At 41.0% G+C, this 22707-nt stretch overlaps 6 protein-coding genes across 7 annotated transcripts; 2 read left to right on the top strand and 4 right to left on the bottom strand.

The window, feature by feature from the left end:
* Nucleotides 1-2514: 2514 nt before the first annotated feature.
* Nucleotides 2515-4430, bottom strand: LOC128723809 (uncharacterized). Its single transcript, XM_053817574.1, has 6 exons — nucleotides 4236-4430; nucleotides 4156-4160; nucleotides 3165-3750; nucleotides 2982-3092; nucleotides 2818-2867; nucleotides 2515-2737 (listed from the first exon to the last, which is right to left on the bottom strand). Exons 1-6 carry the CDS (start codon nucleotides 4428-4430, stop codon nucleotides 2515-2517), a joined length of 1170 nt encoding a protein of 389 aa, XP_053673549.1.
* A 998-nt stretch (nucleotides 4431-5428) lies between these two features.
* On the bottom strand, nucleotides 5429-6913 carry LOC128723808 (uncharacterized). Its single transcript, XM_053817573.1, has 3 exons — nucleotides 6737-6913; nucleotides 5630-6655; nucleotides 5429-5557 (listed from the first exon to the last, which is right to left on the bottom strand). The coding sequence occupies exons 1-3, from the start codon at nucleotides 6911-6913 to the stop codon at nucleotides 5429-5431; spliced, it is 1332 nt and encodes a 443-aa protein (XP_053673548.1).
* A 380-nt stretch (nucleotides 6914-7293) lies between these two features.
* LOC128727343 (ATP synthase subunit gamma, mitochondrial) lies at nucleotides 7294-8843 on the top strand. Its single transcript, XM_053821247.1, has 3 exons — nucleotides 7294-7406; nucleotides 7652-7820; nucleotides 7898-8843. Exons 2-3 carry the CDS (start codon nucleotides 7657-7659, stop codon nucleotides 8625-8627), a joined length of 894 nt encoding a protein of 297 aa, XP_053677222.1. The 5' UTR covers nucleotides 7294-7406; nucleotides 7652-7656; the 3' UTR covers nucleotides 8628-8843.
* A 241-nt stretch (nucleotides 8844-9084) lies between these two features.
* Nucleotides 9085-11179, bottom strand: LOC128726026 (inactive selenide, water dikinase-like protein). Its single transcript, XM_053819805.1, has 3 exons — nucleotides 10904-11179; nucleotides 10242-10807; nucleotides 9085-10163 (listed from the first exon to the last, which is right to left on the bottom strand). Exons 2-3 carry the CDS (start codon nucleotides 10758-10760, stop codon nucleotides 9480-9482), a joined length of 1203 nt encoding a protein of 400 aa, XP_053675780.1. The 5' UTR covers nucleotides 10761-10807; nucleotides 10904-11179; the 3' UTR covers nucleotides 9085-9479.
* Nucleotides 11180-13141: 1962 nt separating this feature from the next.
* On the top strand, nucleotides 13142-15511 carry LOC128726027 (cysteine-rich with EGF-like domain protein 2). 2 transcript variants are annotated; one of them, XM_053819806.1, is made up of 4 exons: nucleotides 13142-14108; nucleotides 14188-14283; nucleotides 14505-15082; nucleotides 15176-15315. In XM_053819806.1, exons 1-3 carry the CDS (start codon nucleotides 13277-13279, stop codon nucleotides 14735-14737), a joined length of 1161 nt encoding a protein of 386 aa, XP_053675781.1. In that variant the 5' UTR covers nucleotides 13142-13276; the 3' UTR covers nucleotides 14738-15082; nucleotides 15176-15315. The 2 variants fall into 2 exon arrangements, with proteins under 2 accessions (XP_053675781.1, XP_053675782.1); XM_053819807.1 differs by lacking the exon at nucleotides 14505-15082 and having other exon boundaries at nucleotides 15176-15511.
* Nucleotides 15512-17439: 1928 nt separating this feature from the next.
* Nucleotides 17440-20135, bottom strand: LOC128726028 (uncharacterized). Its single transcript, XM_053819809.1, has 4 exons — nucleotides 20051-20135; nucleotides 18842-18975; nucleotides 17690-18350; nucleotides 17440-17621 (listed from the first exon to the last, which is right to left on the bottom strand). The coding sequence occupies exons 1-4, from the start codon at nucleotides 20133-20135 to the stop codon at nucleotides 17440-17442; spliced, it is 1062 nt and encodes a 353-aa protein (XP_053675784.1).
* Nucleotides 20136-22707: the final 2572 nt, after the last annotated feature.

The following is a 22707-nucleotide window of genomic DNA, read 5'->3' as shown; positions in this document are numbered from 1 at the left end:
CGTTTTTTCGTTTTTAAGAAATATTTCTCGCCTCCTTCTTTGAAAGTTTGACAACTATGAAACAGTTACAGGCCGTTTACATGACACCAGCGGAACGGCAATACAACATCCAAACCTCAGCAACACCGAGGTTTTCAACAAGAAACATCTTTTATGAGGTTATGTCATAATGTTCGTTTGTAATACCATTCAATTATACCATCTTTGAAGAAAAGAATAGAAGAAATAACATCAACGACAGCAGGAAGAACTTTAATAAAACATAATAATACCACGCTTTTACCGAAAACATCTGTAGCGTAAAAAAACACCGAGATAGGAATAGATTGAGAGATAGAGAGCAGAAACAAGTCCAAATGCAGAAACCGGAGAAAAGGAAACCCGTTTTTGCTAAGGCAAACTTTAACACCATTACAACTAACTGCAAAGTCGCGATTGGAAATGCAAAGCCCCCAGATAAACGATCCGTAAATAAACAACAGCTGATAACGGAAACCTCTGCTGCACTTTCTCCTTGTGCGATAATGTTAAAGCAACGGCAAAGAACTTCATTGATGGGCAAAACCGTAATTTATTCCCTCGGTTTGAAATGGTACTGGTTTATTTCGAAACAAATTGGTACAAGTAGCACTGAACCATCGTATCAACTCGCAAACTAGCGAACACACGTCACGCGTAGAGGGATGGAATTGCCAAACGTACCACACTTCCACTAAATGGTACTAGAGCAAATTGTATGTAGAAAAGGCTCACTGAGAACCATCTATGATTCTCCGACTACATGCAAATCCACAGGTGTGCCTAAGAACACTTTAATGCTTTCTTTCGCTAGAATCTGAGCCAACATAGAACCTTCGAAACACATCATTGAACTCGAGATACCCTCTGCTTATTTCAATGCCTTCTAATCAAACTTTGACACCACGCAATCAAAGGTATTAATTGAAAGTAGTTTTATCAATTAGCCTTGTACTTCGTACATTGGCGATACACAGTGGATGAAAGAAACATGCCACACTACGTTCAAACCCTTCGAACCGATAAATTTGCAGGAAGCTGTTCATGAGCAAGCAGTTAAGAAAACTTATCGGTAGTTTGAAACATTCTCTTGATTATATGAGTATGTAAATCGTTTCATATTAAATTCACAGGTTCTCATATAAACGATATGAGCAAATTTCAAAGATACACCTTTGTGCCATACAGAAAGGTAATCCCTGAAAAAAACTTCAAAATTTCCTTATAAATATTTAAAGGGTAGATACACTTTTCTTAAAATGAACGTTCTTCCCAGTTAAACATCTGACCTTTTCGTGTCACATAGTAAATTTTCTATTCATTGCTCCATATTAGTCTGAGAGAAAGGATGGCTAATCTGTGGACACAGATCCGACCAAGCTACCCAAATTCAACAAATGTGTTTATGGATAGCAAGACAGACGTAGATGCAAATGATTCAAAATTCAAAGAAGGATGGCGATAGTTATTCCAACTTCAAAATAAGATATATGGTGTAGTAACACACATGCTAGCGTCAACGAAAGCATTTCACAGAAGAACAAATGATGGAAAATCTCAACAAAAAAATTACTACCCTGCAAATCTGCTATAGCATGCTACGAACAATTGGTGCTTTTATTGTTTACCAGTTTTGCATCAAAAGTTGTTTGCATCTACTCTTGAAAGAGCCCAGACGCACCAACAGATGAATTTCATGCATGTAGCATTTAAATTTAATATATTTATTTTAGCATATGATAAGGTAAGTGAAAGGTTTTATTCATTAGTGAAAGGCGTGGGAAGAAGTATATTTCTACTATTCGAAGGACATTTCATTTTCCACTGAAAGAAATTTCCGACTGAAAGAAATAAACAAATCCCTTTGCCTTGTTTCGAGTACTTAAATAAATGAAAAAAAATTATATATATATATATATATATATATATATATATATATATATATATATATATATATATATATATATATATATATATATATAATGTGTGTGTGTATTGTTACGAAATTTCCATCCCCGTGGTGGATGGTTAAGGAGTTTTCTGTATAATACCTTCTCTTATGCAATGAAAATATTGCTCAAACATAAAATACAATTTGCCTGATATTTCGAAAATAAGCTTCGATTCACTTTTTACAACAAATGTTGTCCTGTGTCAGTGACTGCCTTCTTAGGGAGAGAATTGTAAGAGTTCTCCCATACTCTCAGCAACAACGAAAAGTTAAAAAATACAATTGACAAAGAGCTGCTAGAAATATTCTTGACATGCTTCTACGATTCCGTTTTGTCCAGTGATTGAAAAAGGAAAACTCTCTTTTAAAATTTATACAAATTGCAAATAAATAAAAATGACGCCAAATTTGGCTGACATTTTACACATATTGATCTGTTAACAGCGAATGATGAAGCTTAACACTCTAAAATGAAAATAAAAAAGGTACTTACCTGAAAGATGAGAAACAGGATAACCATTTTAGATTTCTGCTGACAATATTTGCTAGTCGCTTTCGTATATTTTATCCTCGGTGGGGTGTTTGTGGATTTCAATACCGAATGTCTGCGCCATTTTTTCATTAGTCAGCTTTGAAATCTGCTCCACAATATTGTTGCCTTCAACATGTGTTATATGAGTGTAAAACTCTTCAAAATATATGTTACTCTTATATGCATCTAGAATTTCGCATCGCGTTGGATAATGGCCATCCTCAATGCAGAAGAAGCTAACAAATCAAAAATCGTAGTTATGAGAATGGACCAGCCATGTTTAGCAGCAGTTTTATGAATAAAGTTTCAAACGTACGTTGGATATCTTTCATTGAAGGTACGATTTCTTCGTTGGTAGTCTTCGAGCTGGAATTGAAGCATAGCAAATCAATACGTTTTATTGAAAGGATGATTTCGTTGGTTGTTCGGTAAGATATTTAATAAAACTATACTCTGCTGTCTTACATTTATGTTACTTACTTTTTGTGATAAATAATTGTCCCCAGTCCAATGAGCGGAGATGATTGACGCAAAATATTTATTTATAATGTCTCCTCTCTTGTTATGCAGGACAACGTCTACGGTGTTGAGCTGATAAAATGGAAATAAATGCGTCGTTTATTAATTTACAGTAATTAATTTCAAAGTATAGCAGTAGCTTACGTCGTGATCGATGTTTACTACGTACGCAGACAAAAAGTCCTCGAATGTAAGCAAGTAGGACAATGCTTCAGATGTCTCGATGTTCCACGCATTAGACGGTGGCATCAGGTACGCCAACGAACCCCTTATAGCTTGTGCCGGAATGGCATCAAATATATCGGCTAAAAATTTCATGTTACCAAGTTCGACAAGCTCGACTATACCAATATCGATGAAGTTTACCTTTATACGCCTTCCTACCAGTGGCCCGACTATTCTCGCTCGATACCAATAATCTTGATATAAGACTGCACAATATAGACCATGCAGTGCTTTAGACGCTTCGAGGCACAAATATTTGGAACCAATATTATTGTAGAACTGGTTCATTTCACGCTGAAGCTTGCTTATTATCTGGTCCTGTTTGACACTGCGCAGCCAGATTCGATTCGGATTGAGAATGTACATAATAGACACGATTTCGTTCTCTGCAATGGTGAAGTAATCCGACGCCCTCACTTTGGCAATCGTACTAGACAATTTCACCGAATTGACCGGCACGTTCATCATGCTAACCCATTGCCATACATTGGAAAACGACGTGAAGCTGTCGTTCACATGTTCGCAAGATTCACGCGAAATGGAAAGGTTATTCCTTACAGGTGGTATTTCTGCTTTTCCAGTGTCGGATTTATCGTCGAAAGTAGTGTGCTTATTCTTTTCCTTAGATTGAAAAGCTTGTGAAGAAGCTTCGCTTATTAAAGCGGCAATATACTTTGTTTGTCGGTTTATGAATTGCGCTTCAACAGTATTAGTATTTTGTGGCTTTAACGGGTACTGTACACGTTGGGAAATGTAACGATTATTGGTTTGAAACGAACGACTCTTTTCATTTAAGCATACGCGGTTTGAACGTGCTTTACGCTTTTCTTTGGTTATTCGTACCAATTGTTCAACATGTTGGACAGCTGGCGTTGAAATGGCTTTAACATAAGTGCAATTGTTTTCGCACCACACCTGTGAACACATGTTAATATACATTTAATCAGTAGCGGTCCCTCACAGTATCCAGACAAGTAAATTTTATCGTACCTGCACTACATCTGGTAAAGACTTGAGAAGCTTTAAAACACTATCATAACCAAATTTGGCGAAAGGAATTGGACAACCTTCGTTACGTTGAAAATCGCCCTGAAGTTCTGCTATGGTCATACGCTGGTTGGTATGCGATATCAATAGCGAACGAATCACCGCTTTTAACTCTTTCAACTCACGTTCCAAATTCATATCTACTGTTTTTTCTTTGTTTTACAAACAAGTTTTTATAGATTTGAACACACAAAACCACGTTGTGGTAGCGCGATTGTGCAGACTATTGTTTGTCGCTTGGCCTCAAGTCACTGTTGTTTAACCTCAATCGGTTTGCTCGAATTTTTGACAACCGTGCTCGATTTCTTTGGTTGAGAGCTCAGCTATCTGTTCTACTACTATTACTACTGCTAATACTGCCCTCTTTCGTTAACCGATTATGTTGATATTAAAAACCATGAACAGGCTGTAACCTGGGATGGGTACCAGCATAAGTAGAAGAACCTATGCTACGGTAAAAGAGTTCTGTTACTTGAGCACGATCATGACTTAGGAAAGCAGCGAAAATAGGAATATTCGTGGGAAATTGTCCCTATTTCGGGCTCCACAAACTTCTGCGAAGCAAAATATTATCTTTGATAGCGCACTCGGGACTTGGCAGAGAAGAATGAACCACGCGATTTCCGACGCGGAGTTTAGCTCATCTTATGTCTTACCCGGATAGTGTAGATTAGCTTATCATTCGGCAAGAGATCCAGAAACGTGCCGCAAGTCCAATGTCTGGATTAAGTGCAGCAGAACCTGTAGGGGTAGGTGACTACAGTAGTCAACCGAACAACCGGTAATTCTACAGGGAGTATGTCTAGTTTAGCATCACGTGCTCAAATATGCGCAGGCTAAAGAATATATATATATATATATATATATATATATATATATATATATATATATATATATATATATATATATATATATATATATATATATATATATATATATATATATATATATATATGAAAGGATTTAACATAAAAATTAAATAATCATTATCACAATAGTTAGGTTATATGTAAAACATCTTTTTCATCCTTTTTACCTTGTTCGTTATTTTGAGGTTTTGAGTGGTTAGTAATATTTTTATTGCTTTTTAAACTTAATATAGCTATGTGGTATTACTTGTTTGTTGTTTATAATTATTATTGTTCTTCTGAATGGGCTAATTTACTGGTCGAAACAACGTCATCACGTAAAGCCAATAGTTTATTAAGACTTAAGTCGTTATGACTTTTTGGAGATTCCGTAAGAATAACATTTAATACATTACCCTGCAAAATTGAGAGAAAAAAAACGTCAACAAAACTAGTTGGTATTACTCTCTACTTGCGATCGATGCTTACTTCTTTTCGAACACTGATGATGTCCATCTGTAAAACCTTTTGGTACACGCTTTTAGCTACAAACTGTTTACAATCGTTACTCCATATTCCATTTACAGGGTTCAAGTATGGCAATGCAATTTGAATGGTTTGATACGGAATAGAAGATAGCTCTCGTGTAAGGTACCTGATTTCCGATAGTGAAACGTATCTCATATAGCCATAGTCGATATACAACAAAAGTACACGGTTGTTATCTACAACACTTTTAATAAGCGCTCGATGCCAGCGATTGTGGTATTTCGCGACGCAATAGAGACCAGCTTGTGCCATTGTTTCAGACATCATCCACTCCTTTTCACCAGCCGTTGTGTTGTAGAAGCTGTCTATATATGGTGCAAGCCTCAATAGCTTATCCGTGTGTTCCACCAAATGTACGTACATCTTTGATGGATCGAGCACTGCCGTCACCATAGCTTTAACATTTGCTCCCGGTTTTAAATGAGCGAAAAGTGGAGTTTCGCACACGTTCTCATTCAATGCCATCGCATCGGCTGGTAAAATAGGTTCCTTTTGCAATTCACTATTAAAAATTGAAGCTTCGTGACTTCTTCTGCTTGGACTATTACTTTCATCACAGGTATTAATAGTAGCATAGAAATTGCTGGTTGTTTTTGATGTTTCGCCTGAATTGTAATCTTTTCTTGCATGGTTGTCTATTTGATGCGGTTCAGCTCCAGCCGGCAGTATCTTATTTTGAACAGGTTGTATTATCGGACTATACGGCTCGTCGAAGTCATCGTCAAAATCGTCAGAGAAATCAGATAAAACAAAATCATTTCGCTTAGCAAAAACAGCGCTGTCAAATTTCCTGTCTGATTTAGAGTAATCGTTTGGCAGATTCGATGGATAAGAATATCCATTGCTAAAGGTGTTAATTCTTCGCCGATTGGTGCTCTTTTTACTTTTTTTTACAAGCTCGCTTATGTGCACGTTTTTACTTGTGACGATTGGCTGAATTGTTGCATTTGGCCCATAACCGCTTACCTGGGTATTTACATAAATTAAAATCATTCATAAATTAAAATCAGATCATGGCACAACAGTATTGTTTTTTTAATAGTATACCCGTAGAGCATCGGACATTATATGGAGCATTGAATCGAGCGTCCGAAATCCACATCGTTGGAATGGGATGCTATATCCTTCCAGATTTCTGAAGTCCTTATCCAATTGCGCTACCGTATAGACACTAGTGACGTTGGATATAGCCAGTGAGCGAATGATTTTCTTCAGATCATCCATGTCTTCCCTGCAATGAAACATGCAAAATTTTGAGCATTTAGGAATGATTTCTAAACAACCAAAAACAGTTATTAACACTGAATACGAATTGTTTATATTTGGTAACACTATGTTGCATGATCACGAGTTTCAATTCAATTTGCCAAAACGCCTACCCCATTTTAAAAAGTAAATTTCGCTACGAAATATGCTGATTTCTGTAAAAGCCTCGTTGAACGTATATTTGTTTACTTTTACCGGCCCGCCGTTGACGTAGCCCGTGATAACTGACAGACTTAATTTCATGATCTTTCTACTACGCAGTGTAAACGTAAAATACGCACACTTCCAAACAATGTTAGCAAATGTGTACGGCAACACTGCTGACAATCGCGGACATCTTTTTGACACCCGTAATATCGGATGAGAAAATCCTGATCCGTTTTCGCACCGAACGATCGAAAAAGGCCTGCCTCGTACGTAGACTTTCCTGTTGAAACAACTAAAAGCACAGGTGAGCATTTTCAGCGTCATTAGTTTCTGAACTTGTGTGGCCGATTTTGTGTGTTTTTGTCAGTTTAAAATTCTTACATAACAATGCTCTCTGCTAACTGATGTGAGGCCGCTCTTTAGCGGTAAAGAATAATACTAATTTCACCCAAGCAACAAGGAACTACCTACGTTCAAGGGATCCGATTGTGTAATCGAATGTTCAGCGCAACTAACGGAACGTCTCATTCCATCGCTTTCCATTTTCAGGAGCCATGTTCAAGTCCGTCGTGCCCGTGCTGTCGCAGGTGCCAGCCGAGATATGCCTTGGCCAGCAGAACCGTGGCATGGCCACGCTGAAGGCCATTTCGATTCGGTTGAAGTCGGTAAAGAACATCCAAAAGATCACCCAATCCATGAAAATGGTGTCTGCCGCGAAGTATGTATTGTGCACGGAGCCCTGTAGCTCATCATCATATCCATCACAAGTTTGTAAATATGTCTCAATGATTAAAGGTATTCCCGCGCTGAGCGTGATCTGAAGCAGGCCAGACCCTATGGAATCGGTGCTCAGCAATTTTACGAGAAAGCCGAAGTTGTCCCAAAAGAGGAAGAGGCGAAGAAGCTGTACATTGCCATCACCTCTGACCGTGGTCTGTGCGGTGCCGTACATACCGGCGTTGCTCGCTACATTCGTGGTGAGCTGGCGAAGGACCCCAACATTAAGGTATTTTGCGTTGGTGACAAGTCCCGTGCCATCCTGTCGCGTCTGTACGGCAAGAACATTGAGATGGTCGCCAACGAAATCGGGCGTTTGCCTCCGACCTTCTTGGATGCTGCCAAGCTGTGCAATGCCATCCTGAATCTTGGCTACGAGTATACCGATGGCAAGATCGTGTACAACAAGTTCAAGTCGGTCGTCTCGTACTCGGTGTCGGACATTCCGATCTTCTCGCTGAAATCGGTCGAATCGGCAGAGAAGCTGCCGGTGTACGATTCGCTCGATTCCGAGGTCGTGCAGAGCTACCTGGAGTTTTCGTTGGCCTCGCTGCTGTTCTACACGATGAAGGAAGGTGCCTGCTCCGAGCAGTCCTCCCGTATGACGGCTATGGACAACGCCTCCAAGAACGCCGGAGAGATGATTGACAAGCTGACGCTGACCTTCAACCGTACCAGACAGGCGGTGATTACCCGTGAGCTGATTGAAATTATTTCTGGTGCTTCGGCTCTGGAGAGCAAGGACTAAGCGTGGAGTTGCGAAATCAAGAAAAGTATGCTCTGTGCTGGTCGGCCATCCGTTACGCGCGATTCGAACTTTCACCGAAAAAATCGTCGTCATCCAGCAAAACGCAAAAGCGAATTTCCCTACGAGAGGACGATAACCGTGCATAGTGATTTAGGAAATTGTCATCTCTCCACGAATGCAGACAGAAAAGAAATAGTACCATAAAAGTATACAAAATCCGAATCATTTGTAACTCTTTCGTTAAAATACATTCGAAATTTGAATAGAATACTTTCGCCTAAAAGCTACCGGCGAATGTTTCGCTTTTGAAACGGTATATTTTTGCTGATCTTGACACAATCTCTCGCATTCAAAATCAGTAATTAGGGTTAATGATAGTTTTTGATATATGATTGTTTTGTCTTAATTTTAACATTAAAAGAAACTAGGTACACTTTTTCGTATATTTTATATTTTTATTATCTTTCCAAGGGCCATTCAAATAAAAGTGATCGAGTTGATTCCTCAAATGCATATACTCTCCGTTCACACACCACTGAACAAAAATGTACATATAATTTGCATTTACATTATACCTCCAGCATGCGATACACAAGCGTATTGCATTTCAGTTCATCTGTGTTTTATTGCAATATTTACCCAACGTATTTATCCAAATAATCAAAAGCAATTCAATTTCTGCAAAGCATGTTACATCCATTGTTTTGCTGTTGTGTCAACTTGCCCAAATAACGAGCAGATATCAGTATGTTTGAGAATGCTTCATTATCTCATAATCAAATCGGGTATAAACTATTCATAACAAGTAAATGAATTTTTACCATACGAAATGAAAAAGAAAATTATAATCTCTTAGTCCTTAGCTGGCACTTCGATCACCCGCGGCTTATCAATAATTCGTGCCGTGCGGCTTCCCTTCTCAACAATGCCGATAATCCACGCTTGGCATCCTTCCTGTTTCTCAATGTCTTTGCAGTATGCGGCAGCTTGCTCGCGCGGCAAGCAAATCAACAATCCTCCGGATGTTTCCGCTGAGTGGCCCTGCAACAGCTGGAACATGTTACCGCAGGCCTTGGCAACAGCTGCCATCTTAGCGATTACAGGCAAGTTGTGGATGACGAAGGACACCTCATTTTTCTGGTGCGAAGCCAGCGTTTGGGCATGACCAAGCAACCCAAACCCGGTCACATCGGTGGCACCATGTGCGTTGTACTTGTGCATAAGCCGCGCGGCAACGCGATTCAATCGCGACATGGAATCCATCGCGCGGTGATATGCCTTTCGGACGTCCTCTTCCGAAACTACGAGTTTGATACGGTTCCATCTTTCCGATTGGTCTAACCATTGGTGCGCGTTAACAGCGACCTGAGTGCCGAGCGCTTTCGTCAGCACTAGCACATCTCCTACGACGGCATTATCGGGCACAATGAATTCGTTTTGCTGGCAGATGGTGGTGGCCACTCCACCAATGGTACACCACGGATTCACAACACTGTGACCACCGGTAACGCTCGTTCCCGCTTCCAGGGCAGAATCCTGCAAATAGTGAATGTACATACGTACATGTGAGACACTTGCGTCTCATTGGATGAGTAGAAACAAAAAGCAAGATACCTTAAATCCACGCATTATCAACGGAATGACAACATCGCGTTCTTTCTCGATCATCTTGGTACTGACGGCCAAAAGCATGAGCATATTGTCGCACTCCGTGACACCCATGGCATATAGATCGCTCAACACGTTGGCACACGCAATTTTTCCCATCATGTAGGGATCGTCGACGATCGGATAGAAAAAGTCTGTTGTTTGCACCATGCACAGGCCTCCGTGGCGCAACGGAATTACCGAACAGTCCAGCCCGATGCCAATCCGGGGCGAGGACATTGGCATGTAAGGTTGGTCCGGATCCTGCATGTAGTCCTGTTGCAACGAGGACACTAATTTTTCAAGCACCTCCTTCGGGACTTTACAACAACGACCCTTAAGATCGGCGAACCGGGTTAAGCGGAACGATCCATCTAGATCGTGTGCCGTCGGGTCGAAAGGACGACGAAGAACCAGACCAGAATTGCCACCCAACTCCAGCTGGACCATCGGATCTTGATGGTATTCTTCCATTTTTAAAGCCATCGTTAATTGCCCGTTATCCCACTAAGAGTGGTGTTGTGATGATTCCGCTGTGTTCCGCAGGCAATAAATACAACAACGAAACAAAAAAAAACAATGCAATTTGACTTTTTTCTCTACGGATGCAACAAAACCTTATCACTTACCAAGCGCAGTCGAATTGCACAAAGTAAAGTATCCGTTGCACAAATTTACAGAACTGCCGGTTAGTCGGAAAGCTTGACGCACGAACAGCAGCGAAAACCACAGCAACGAAGCGTCGTTTCGTCTGCGGCTACTTTTGTAGATTTTTTTCCGATCTGAACTGCAGCACTGCTGTACAAGGTGTACCTGCTGCCAACTGTGCTGCTTTTAGACGCAGTGCTTAGATACGAAAATATTTTCGATCGCAGTACTTTATCTCACTGGCCGGGACGAAAACACCAAACACGAACTCAAAAGTTCCTTGGGCTGATGTATAGAAATTATTTCGAATGATTATGGTTTCGGGAAAAAATGCACGCGCACTGACGATCGGTAAAGACGAGGAAAGTAAAAATAAGTAGAAGCAGGCAGCGCGTGCCAAAAAGAGCTCGAAATTTCTATATTTGACGCCAGGGTGCTTTCATGTTAACGAGATGGCAAACGAGACGAGATGTCAATATTTGAATTTATGGCATATTTTCTCGCTTGTATTTTGTGCAATGCGTGAACCAGGTGCTATGACTATATTTGAAATTAAATTGTTTTATTTATAGCGTTCCCGCTAGCATGGAGAAAAGAAATTTTTTTTTAAACTTATAACACATGTTAACCTAGTTTGAAATCATAGCTTGCCATATCGAGCACACCATAGTGAAATCAATTATATAACCTTAGCATACCTAATATAGTTTATTCAACATTTATTTATTTAACAACACAGGTTTATTTCAAAAATCCTACTTATTTCACACTCATTTTTACACAAAGCACAGCAGACAGCAAAGCCAGCAGAGATAATGAAATTTAAAATCTATGCAACGTTTCTCCTCAATTTGCATGATTTAAAATTACCCGCCAATTATAGGCTAAAACGTGATTGACTTTTACTATGCGCAATGAATACCTTTTTAACATCCCAAATTTGAATATTGTATAGTATTGATTTGCATGATTGCAGAGTTATCCGCAATACGAACCATACATATTGTATAAGTATATTAAGCATAAATTGTAATTTTTAATTGTTTTGAGTAGATATGTAACAAAACACTATGAAGAATACGCTTTAAATATTACGCTATAAAGAAGTAAAACATGCGGAATATATCATGATATAAATGATACAATATAAAAAATGTTTTAATAGGCATCTAATCTTTTGAACAAAATAAGAAGTAAAGCTATATAACGCATAATGAAATGATTAAAATTACATCGTCAAAACTACATGACGATGTAGTTTTAATCATTTCATTATGTGTTATATAGTTTTACTTCTTATTTTATTCAAAATATTAGATGCCTATTAAAACATTTTTTTGATATTTTATCTTATGTAAAAGATCTTATGTTTGATATTTCATGTGTGTATTATTTATAGCGTTTTGTTACATATCCACTCAAAACAATCACATTAAATATAGGAACATAGGACTACAAGACATAAAAATATAGGAACATGACTACAAGTATTTGATATATTAACTTACAATTTATTCTTATATACTTATACAACATGTATGGTTCCTATTGCGGGTAACTCTGCAAAAACACCAATCGAGTGTGCTTGCATTAAAGATCCCTGTGGATATCCACACAAACGACAAATCAGGAAACATACAGCGAGACTTAACCAATCCGAAAGATAAGGAGTACATTTACCATTTTAAGTATAAAATTAACAAAGCATGTAGATTGGTTAACATTATTCAAAGCAATCATTCATAAATAAACACTTGAAAGTTATAATTCCTGTAGCGTAACCGAACAGGGAAGCTACAAATGTACTGGATAGAAGCGGCATACTGTTACAGAAGGTTCAGTATTCAATCGAATAGAATGGTTATTGCAAAAGTACATGTATAATTATTTTCAGGATATCATTTTTAAATGTGACAAAGATGTGTCAACAAATTTATGCTTCGCCTGTGCTGTCAAACACATAATGCATTTGTAGGTACACGTCAGTGAACAAAACAAATCCCCTTCCCTTCGCCGGCGCCATTCTCAGAAATCGTGTTTTCCTTTCGCCTACGAAACTTCTGGTAAGTGAGTGGAGTATAGACTGGTCCAATAAACGGCCCAAATGAGTTGATTATTTGTAAATTATTGCATCCATTGACTGAGGCCGTTTCAAGGGTGTGGCAAACATATCATTCATTTCGTGGAGCAATAATTTTCATACAGGACTATAGGAGGGGAGACCTTCGTTCGATTCTTAACCCGATAGGTTTTATCGATTTTTCCTTACTGCAGATTGCGTCGGAAACGTCCGCAGCATAATCCCGTGGTGAGTTGGTAGTAGGTCCTGCTTAAAGGATACACGTGTCGATGTGATGAAGCAACCGCGTGGAATTGTAGCATGTCTGCTGTTCGTGGCACTTCTACCTGCGCTATCGCTTGGGGACATACCGAAGCCACCATCGTTCTCAGCTGGTGGCGGTAGCAAGAAGGATAAACTAAAGACTGAAAAATTACCACCATGCAAGGCATGCACGGTGTTTGTGAATTCGTTCCGCGATGGCATGAGGCGAACAGAACGCGCCAAGCACGAGGGCGGTGATGCAGCCTGGGAAGAGGAACGGCTGGGAAGCTACAAGACCAGCGAGCTAAGGCTCGTAGAAATCCAAGAACGTTTGTGCCACGACGTCGTTCGCGGCGAAGACCAGTGCCATCACCTGGCGGAAGAGTATGAATCACAGATCGAGGAATGGTGGAAAAACCATCAAACTACCCATCCGGATTTGCAACAGTATTTATGCGTGGAGCAAGCTACCGTCTGCTGTCCGGACGGATTCTATGGTCCGTCTTGTGAGGCGTGTCCCAGTTGCTTCGGTAATGGAAAATGCAAAGGCAACGGCACACGAAAAGGCAACGGAAAGTGTGCCTGCGAAGAGGGGTACACTGGTGATAACTGTGATAGCTGTACGGACGAATACTACCAAGCGTTCCGAGACGAAACAAAGCTACTGTGTAGCCAGTGCCACAAGGCATGTGCCGTCGGGGGTTGCACCGGAGCGGGTCCGAATGCCTGCCGGGTGTGTCGAAGTGGCTGGGTGATGGACAGTGCCCGGGGTGGTTGCGTGGATGTAGACGAATGCATTAAGGAGGCTCCTTGTAATAAGCAACAGTTTTGCGTGAACAATGAAGGAGCGTTCAGCTGTTTAGGTAAGTTTCGGGCTTTTTCTTGCCCAATTGTTCTCACAAAATTTGCTGGATTTGTATTGGATGATTGATGCTTTTTCAGAATGCGATAAATCTTGCGACGGTTGTAACGGCGACGGACCGGATTTGTGTGAGAAATGCGCCGACGGATATGACCTAAGGGATGGCATGTGCACAGGTATGTTTGCGTAAGAGAATAATATGCTATGGATTGTATAGAATGTTTCTTGTGTTTTTGACGGCTTTGTTTTGCTTGCTTAAGTTTACGGAATTGAATGTAGAACTTGTAATGATTTTGTTTGCTACTTTAAAACGCATGACCCCCCCCCCATTGTTTTGCATTTGCAATTGTGTTGAGTCTTTCCAAAGGTGGCTAACAGTTTGTCCGTCCGTATACAGATACGTCCAACGAGAGGCGTAGCCAGTACGCCAACTTTACTCGCTACCTGACATACCTGGGTCTGTGCATCGCAACATGCATCGTGTTTCAGAATTCGACTTGGTTGGCGGCACTAGTCGGTTTAGCCGTAGCGGTCTACATTTCTGTTTCGGAGTACTGGCTCAACACTACGCCACAGCCACCGGCGGCACCTTCGCCACGAATTTTAGATGAGATGCTTCAACAGCATTAAAAATAGATCTCCCTCAGACATCTTGATATCTTCCGCGATGTAGGATGTGGACCGGCAGGGACAACACCAGCGTCCATCGTTTCAGTTTTACTTTTGACGTTGTTTGTCAAGCTTTTGAATTGTGAGTTATTTTTGGGGTCATCCTAGGATGACTGCGTTTGGTTTCTACTTCAACTACATTGCTCAGAATCACGTTGGTATAATGCCGTTCAAAGGACATCATAACATGCTCATTATCTTCCATATGGTAACATTTGTGCGCAGTTGTTCCATAACACAATTTTAGAAACTGTACGACAAGAAACTTTCAATTTAAAACAAATCAGGAATGTCATGTCACTTTAGGTAAAAAATAAAATAAATAACAACAAGCTACATTCTAGTCATGTTCACGTTCGTACGAATGAAATGCTGTATGTTTATCTCTAAAAATTACAGCAACTCCATCAACTGTGCCGGATTTGTCAGAGGATGTGTCGCATGATACTACCACCGAGTATTCGCAAGCTGATTCTACGAAAGAAAACCTCGCTGAAAGAGCAAATGAACAGTCCGATTCGATACCAAATGAAGAACTGTAGCAGCAGCATAACCGCCACATATGCTGCATTGTGACAATGTGATCAAGTTTAATTTATGCTGTACATACCACTGACTAATAAACCAAAATATGACATGAATGGCTTATTGTAGTAAATATTTTTAAACAACCTTCTTCAACATTTTTCTAAAGGTGAGAAAATATTCCATTTGAATTCTATATTTAAATCTGGAAATATATGAAAAGATGCGCAAGAAAGGAAAAAAATCATTGTTTCTGATTTTGCATTATCGTTTTATAGTTATACGAGAAAGAACAAATTCTAGATTTGATACAATAAATATTTTCTCCTGTTTTTACCATCGATCCCTAGTGATGGTACCCTTCGATGTTTGCTTTTTTTCGACGAGTAATCAAAACGAAATAATAAACATAAATCGTAAAAATAATTGATATATCTAAGAAAACACCATTTAGTCACAACAGGCCGCATAGTAACTCCTTCGGAAAACAAGTAGAGCGAATGAGTTTAAAACATTATAACGTGTTCGCAAATATAAACGATTTTAATATTCCGAAACACAAATACATGATTTATATATATCTTGGCAGAGTTAGACGATAACTCACGAAAATGTGATGGATTGGTTCGTCATGTTAAGAATGCGCCTGGATCTGAATTCAGATCTTGTCGTATCGATCTATTTTAAACAGTGAGATGATGGCACAGTGAAGATGCAAGAAACTAAATTAAACGAAAACGCCTTTAGAGAATATTTTCTAATTCTTCAGGATGGGCTGGTCAAATAAGTCAAAAGCCTTATGTACTTATGCAAAACCTATAGTGTTATTTTTTTCTTCGAAACGATTGGATCGATTCCGACTTTTCCTATCTATTTGATTTACTCAATCGATTTTTTCTTTTTCAGCTCATTCGCGCTCAGGTTTACCTACTCCCTGTCCTGCGATTCCTTGTTACATTTTTAACGCTTTTTTTCTTTATTTTTTAAGCAAATCAATGTCACAGATACGCTGCAAACGTTGTAATCATAAACAATTAGAAACGATTGTTAACGGTAATACATGCAGTTCGATCACCACGCAGGTAAATACGTCAGAGGCTCAAAGGTTTTACGCGGTGCTACGGATTCGATGATTGGGAATAAACTACTGGGTGCCTGCTGCTCTAGATGATTGCTTGTCGTATGGAGTTTTGGCAAACGTTTTGATTGGAAAAGTTATTTCTTCAGAGACTGTTCTACTTGCGGCTATTTTGCGTTTGTTTGTAAACCAAACCTGCGAATTTGTCTTGAACTTTATATCTTCTGTTATGCCTCGTAACATCTAATTCAACCAGAAGCAAAACACATCTAAAGTTCGATGGAACAAACGAGAAAATAGAGCTCTCTGTTTAGTAATGATTTTTTACGCCAAGAAAAAGATGAATAGTTTTGCCATGCAAGTTCTCCCCTCTCCAATTTGCGCCGCATTAGCTTTTGATAACTGGCAAATTTTGGTACATTTCCTCCTTAATACCTGCACTTGCAGAAAGATTTAACCTATCCGATTACGTTGCTATAATATATTTATTCACTATTAATTGTTTAGCATTGTATGCTGCACTAAAAATTTTAGCTTAGTCTTTATAGAAAAAAAAACAGACAATTTAAAATCAAACAAACAAAAAAACCACACGACTGGCAAATACTCATTCCTGTTTCCCTGCTGCTATCTATACTACCCTCGAGTTAATCCTGGCTAGAACCTTTCGCCATCAGCCTTTTCTTCATTTTTAATTTTGAATAATCGTTGTATTGAAGATCGCGCCAACGCGTCAAAAAGACATTTTTCAACGTGTACTACCGAAACAAAAATGGAACAATTGGAAATGCTCTAAAATCAAACACAAATGTGTTGACACCAACGAACTGGTTCAGTTCCCCAATTACGATTGCATGCGGTACGTCATTTTGTTTTAATTTCTGTGTTGTATTTGGTTTTGCTATAATTTTACCGAACAAATGTAATTGTAACTTCTGTTGCTGGTGCAAAAACGCACACACAACATGCACTTGAAGCGCACGTTCTCTGCTTTGTTCATGCGTTACGTATTTGTATATATTCCTTTTTACCTATGATTCTTGATGTGGGCGTTGATTGATTAGAGCTTACCATTTTCGATACTGTTATTGTTACTGCTTTTGAGATCCCGTCGATTCGTCGATACTTCCGTTGCCGGCGTTGTCACGGTAGCGTTTGTCGCTTCACTATTTGGCGTTCGGTAGGTATACAAGCTCTGCAGCGGCACGTGGAGCATTTCAATGACCTGGGTGAAGTTCATTTCTAAAATCGTCAACATACAACATAGTTAGCGAGTTCAACCATCTGACGCATCTTTATCGTTTTCATACCGTTTTCAGGAGTAATAATACCATGACGGATGAGAAAATCGATCACCACCGGGCAGCTGGTGGTCTTGAAATCGGGCATGAACACTCGCTCGAGGCATTCGTTGGCCGGTAAAAGCTGAAAGTTCTGCACCTCACCATCCGAATTGTCAGGCACAAAGTCTTCCGGTAGCTCTAGATCGTACACAAACTCCGTGTTCGGAAACAGGCCCCGCTCGCTTTCGAAAAAGAACGACACGCATCCGGCTGATACGAGATTTTTTATCAGGTGACCCGGTATCGAGGCCTCCTCGGCCGCCTCCTTGACAGCCGTCTCGTGCACACCATAGCCAACCGCCAGCCCACCGCTCACCATATTGTCCCATTTGCCGGGCCATGTCTGTTTGGTGTCTGAGCGCTGTTGAAGCCAGATGCAAAGGCCCTTCGTCGGGTGGCGCACGTACCCGTTGATTTCGACACCGTAATTGCGCACGCCAAAAAGGCACGTCGCTGACCGATCCATCTTGAGCAGGGAACCCGAGGACGACTTCACGTCGTAGCACTCGTCGCGCCAGCCCTTAAGGGCCACAAACATTCCCTGCTCTCGGAACTCGCGGAGTATTCGGTCGACGTGCTGCGATCGTGTGTTGTAATCCCGAAAAGCGGGATTCAATTCAACAATGTTCTGAAAAAAGTTAGAAATCTGTTAAACCACGAGTACATTACTCAAAAATTTATAAAAACAAATAAGATCAACTAAAAATGTACCCAGCGATTATTAACGAACATTTGTACAGACTAATTTGAAATTAACAGAACATTGTGATGCTTTAGCATATTATCAATAGTATGAGTAAAACAAATTTCTACATTCCTAGCTCATCTATCTTTAGTTATTGCTTATCTTTAACCCATTTAAGTATATCGCCATGATTAACAATCGGTGAAGAATGCTCATTGAACTGTATTATCATAGTACATGTACCTGTTTCTGCTAACATTCAAGTCATTCCCGATTGATGTGGGCCAATCTATATCGCACTGTAATTTCGTCATTCCCTTACTGCTCTATACCTTATCTTATGTTTGTGGTACACGCTACCCGATCGTCCTATTCGTTCCAAAGCTGGGTATGCAAAAATTGTCCGTTAAATGTGCTCTTAACGTATCGCTTACCTGTTTGCCATGTTCCGGTGCACGGATGTGAAACACTTCAGGATACTTGAGTAGCTGCTCGATCACATTTTGGCTGACCAGCCCGACCTGATGGCCATCGACAACGAAAGGACGACAGTCACCTCTCATGAAACCTTAAATTCCCAGAAATGCATGCGCGCAGACGGTAGCAGGAGAGAAAGAAATAGAATGATATGAGGGGATTACAGGAGAAGCGCCACATAAGGTTGCTTAGAACGATTGGGACAGCAAAGATGGCAATGCGATTAGCCCATCCGTTGGCCGTTCTATCGCCACGTTGGAACCATACTTGGATCACGCCGCGCCAAAGGTAAACAGTTGTTTATCGTTTTTGTCAAACAGCTGATAAACGCACGACCCGGCGTAGGAAGTCGACAGTGGCGGGAGCGCGTCTGACGAATGGGAATGTCTAAACTTTGGGTACGGCATATAGGCGCCGTCCTAGTAACACCATCACGGTGGCTTGGACAAAACACCCGACACAACGAACGGTGGTCGAGTTTTGGATGAAAATGTCGCCGTGGTGACGCGCGAACGCGTTTTAATGAGCTTGTTTGCTTGCTGTGCGAATACGCCCCGCGGATTGTGGCATTTGGTTATTTGGGGAAAAAAGTTATTTTAAAATTTCACCATAAATCCGTGCACGGAAAGCTGCGACCACTGCGCGGATGTGAAATGCAGGAGGCGGCATGCAATTATGGCCCTCGGGTGACCGTATTTTCGATTGCGGCCCTTCCCGTTGCGTATTTTATTCACACACGTCCGATGATATCGATCGTAGGAGCCCTATGCGACGGCTATGAGCTAACAGGGCATTACAAGGCTTTTGTAATGTGCTACGAAACAGTAGGCTGTATCCGCTCCAGACTGCTGCGAAACAGGCTGTTTCAGCATACACTATACACCTCGCGCTTAGCACATGAACGATGCTATAACCATCTAACCTTCCTGGGGTTCAGGTTTATGCAATCGTTCCTCCACAACGATACATTGGTCGGGTTACAACAACACAACAGACGGTGCCCCGTCGATTCCATTTCACGTTTCGAGGCTCGCAGGAGCCCTATGTCAACTAAGCAGACAGCGAGAAAACATTGCAGAAGAAAAGAACCGTCTGGAACTGGCGACGACCGGGACCCTGTTTAGATGAAGTCCGCGAACGCCAAATTACACTCAACTCACTCTTACCGTTCAGATAGAAACAGTTGAATCTCTGCGCGAGCTTCAGCAGTCGTGACATCTTGGGATCTGGCTCGTCACTCGCTGTTGTCATTGTTGATGTTTTGAACGAAGCTATGCCGATTAGAGGAGGTGGTGGATTCAGATTGTGACTGCCACAAAAGTCAACCCGCGGCGCTCGGTGTTTCCTCGCGTGTCGCGCACAACTACACGTTCAAATGCTCTCTCTTTCCCTGCAGAACTGACTCGTTGCGACCGTCGGCTTCAAGGCTTTTCCGAGGGAGGTCAATTTCTAGCTAAGAGAACACACCACGGATCCTGCTGCATCCGTTTGCACCATTCTGGTTGGTCTTTCAGCACACAATTAACTGCTGACGCTAGCAGCAATGGGTGGTCACACCACCGTTCGTTTATCGCCACAAGAAATCCATCAGTATTCTGTGAGCTCGGCTATTTCAACATACTGTAGAGAACAACGAAAACACAGAACACCCTTTTTTCCACCAGTGAAATGCGGCCTGGTACGGACGAGTGGGCGCTGCAAATCGAACAGTTTTTCCACCCTTCTCAGACGTGTACTGGATTGACAAAATTTTCGCACTTAGCCAACGCTGCCAAAAGCTGGCACGGAATCGGTATCGTAAATGTTCACTTCAAGGCAAGCTGATTCATAACCGAGGGCCGTATTTATTCAGCCTGGAACGCAAGGCTGCTATTTGGCGTGAACACCTTTTGAATAACGTTTCACAATCGCGTTACAGCGAGGATTTTCCCTGCAACTGCAGAACCTTTTCCGCCAGCCGGCTTTTCTGGTGGGTTTTCTCGCTCTCTCGATCTCACACTCTGGTGGGTTTCAAATTATTCACATATTCGACCGCACTCCTCTATTTTCTATCGTTTTCTCGTCACCTCCCCTTTAACGGACAAAGATAAAACCACGACAGGAGTGTCTGACTAACGACTATTGGCAAATAATTATAAGCACAATGGAGCATTAGCAGCGTGAAATGTATTTCTTGATTGGTTTTTTGCTACTGCAGGTGCATTGAGAGGTGTACATTGGTGTTGGAAAGTTAGGACATGATAAAATTAGGGTGCACTTTGGATGCGGTTGGAGATTTGACTTCCCTGACACTGAGTCTATGTTTATGAACGTACATTCGAAGGTCCACTCGAGATTGATACACTGCAGTTTTGTACCAGAGCTGTACAATAATCGTGGTTCAACCTGGGTTGAAAAAAGCATTACAGAATGTTTGTTTATGTTTCGTCTGTTTGGAATATGCATTTGATTTTGAAATTATTCTGTTTAAAAATGTCCTATAGGAGATTCAAAATTAAAATCAATCGATTTCCAACATGGACACGATTCTAATTTCGAAGAAAACCCGAACGTTCTATTTAAGTATAAGACATCAAAGAATTTGCTTTAATAATTTAGAAAATCGCAACGTTCCCTGAAATGTTTCTAATTAATTTGAGCATGACAAATAATAACTAATAAAACGAAGTTCCCACTAAGTTTTCGCAAAATTCAAAAATATGTAAAATATTTTGGTACTATTTGTGTAACCTAAATTCGTAAAAGTCTCTTCGGCATGTTTCGAGGAGAGCATTGCCGTATCGATTTTTTCCGTATGACCCGTTTATGAGGTTCTTTGTTATGCTTCCACACCAGCACAGTTGTCGCCAGGAAAACTCACGACGCAATATAGCAATACGATAAGCATGGAAGCGTAGTATCTATGCTCGCGCATTGCTTGGCCGTCAGAAATTTTGGGCTTCGATATCGCAGCATTTCGTCATGTTATAATGCATTTGCTCATCCACATTATAACATGACGTTAGCGCGACCGAGAAGGGCACAAGCGAAGATCGCCAGTGCTCGAGAGAGCAACCGAAACGGAGAAGAAGTAAACAACTTTCGACAAAGGCGCACTCTCTCTCTCTTTCTCGCTCTCGCTCTATCTCTTCTTCTTGTTTACATGCGCGCGCGTGCTCCCTTTGGGCCCAGGAAGTGCTCTGAAAAGCAGTCTGAAAGGAAACTTGGTTTCGAACGGAATCTTCGCATCCCGCGCCCTCGTCGACGTCGTTAGCCAGCCGAAACGAACTTTGGTTTTTGTTTCCACCGTTGTGCAATAGAGGAAAACAAAAAAAAAGAAACGACCAGCCCCGCTGCACAGTGCTGCACACACAAACAGCCAGCCCCATCCACGGTTGTCGCTGTTTCTGGGTTTTCAGTTCCAATTCCAACGATTCCCCTGGTACACCAGCGTGGTGCTGTTGTCCTGCGAGAAGTGGAAGCTCTAAAGTCACCGCATCATTCTCGTACATTTCTGCCCTGCGTTAAAGCCCACCCTCGAAGGAGCATCGTTGCGCCGAAACACGAGACGTTTCCGCGCGAAATCCCAACGTTCTGCAGGTCCTTGTTTTTCGGTTCGATTGAGCGCGTGCATCCGACGATTTTGTGGAACATTTTTCCTTCAGACTCACACACCGTTGGAACCCTTTTGCGAAATAAAAAGTGCGTAGTTAAGCGGGACCCGCATTGGTGGACAATCGAATAAAAAGGAAAAAAAAGAAACTCTCTACTAGACAACCGTGCGCAATTGTGATCGTGATTGAGCTGGCCCGTGTGGACAATTTTAAATCCGACTCCCCGCGGA

This window comes from Anopheles nili, chromosome 3 (genome assembly GCF_943737925.1).
Source record: "Anopheles nili chromosome 3, idAnoNiliSN_F5_01, whole genome shotgun sequence".
NCBI lineage: Eukaryota > Metazoa > Arthropoda > Insecta > Diptera > Culicidae > Anopheles > Anopheles nili.
The sequence above is the reverse complement of the archived record's forward strand: the minus strand, read 5'-3'. Positions and strand labels throughout refer to the sequence as shown.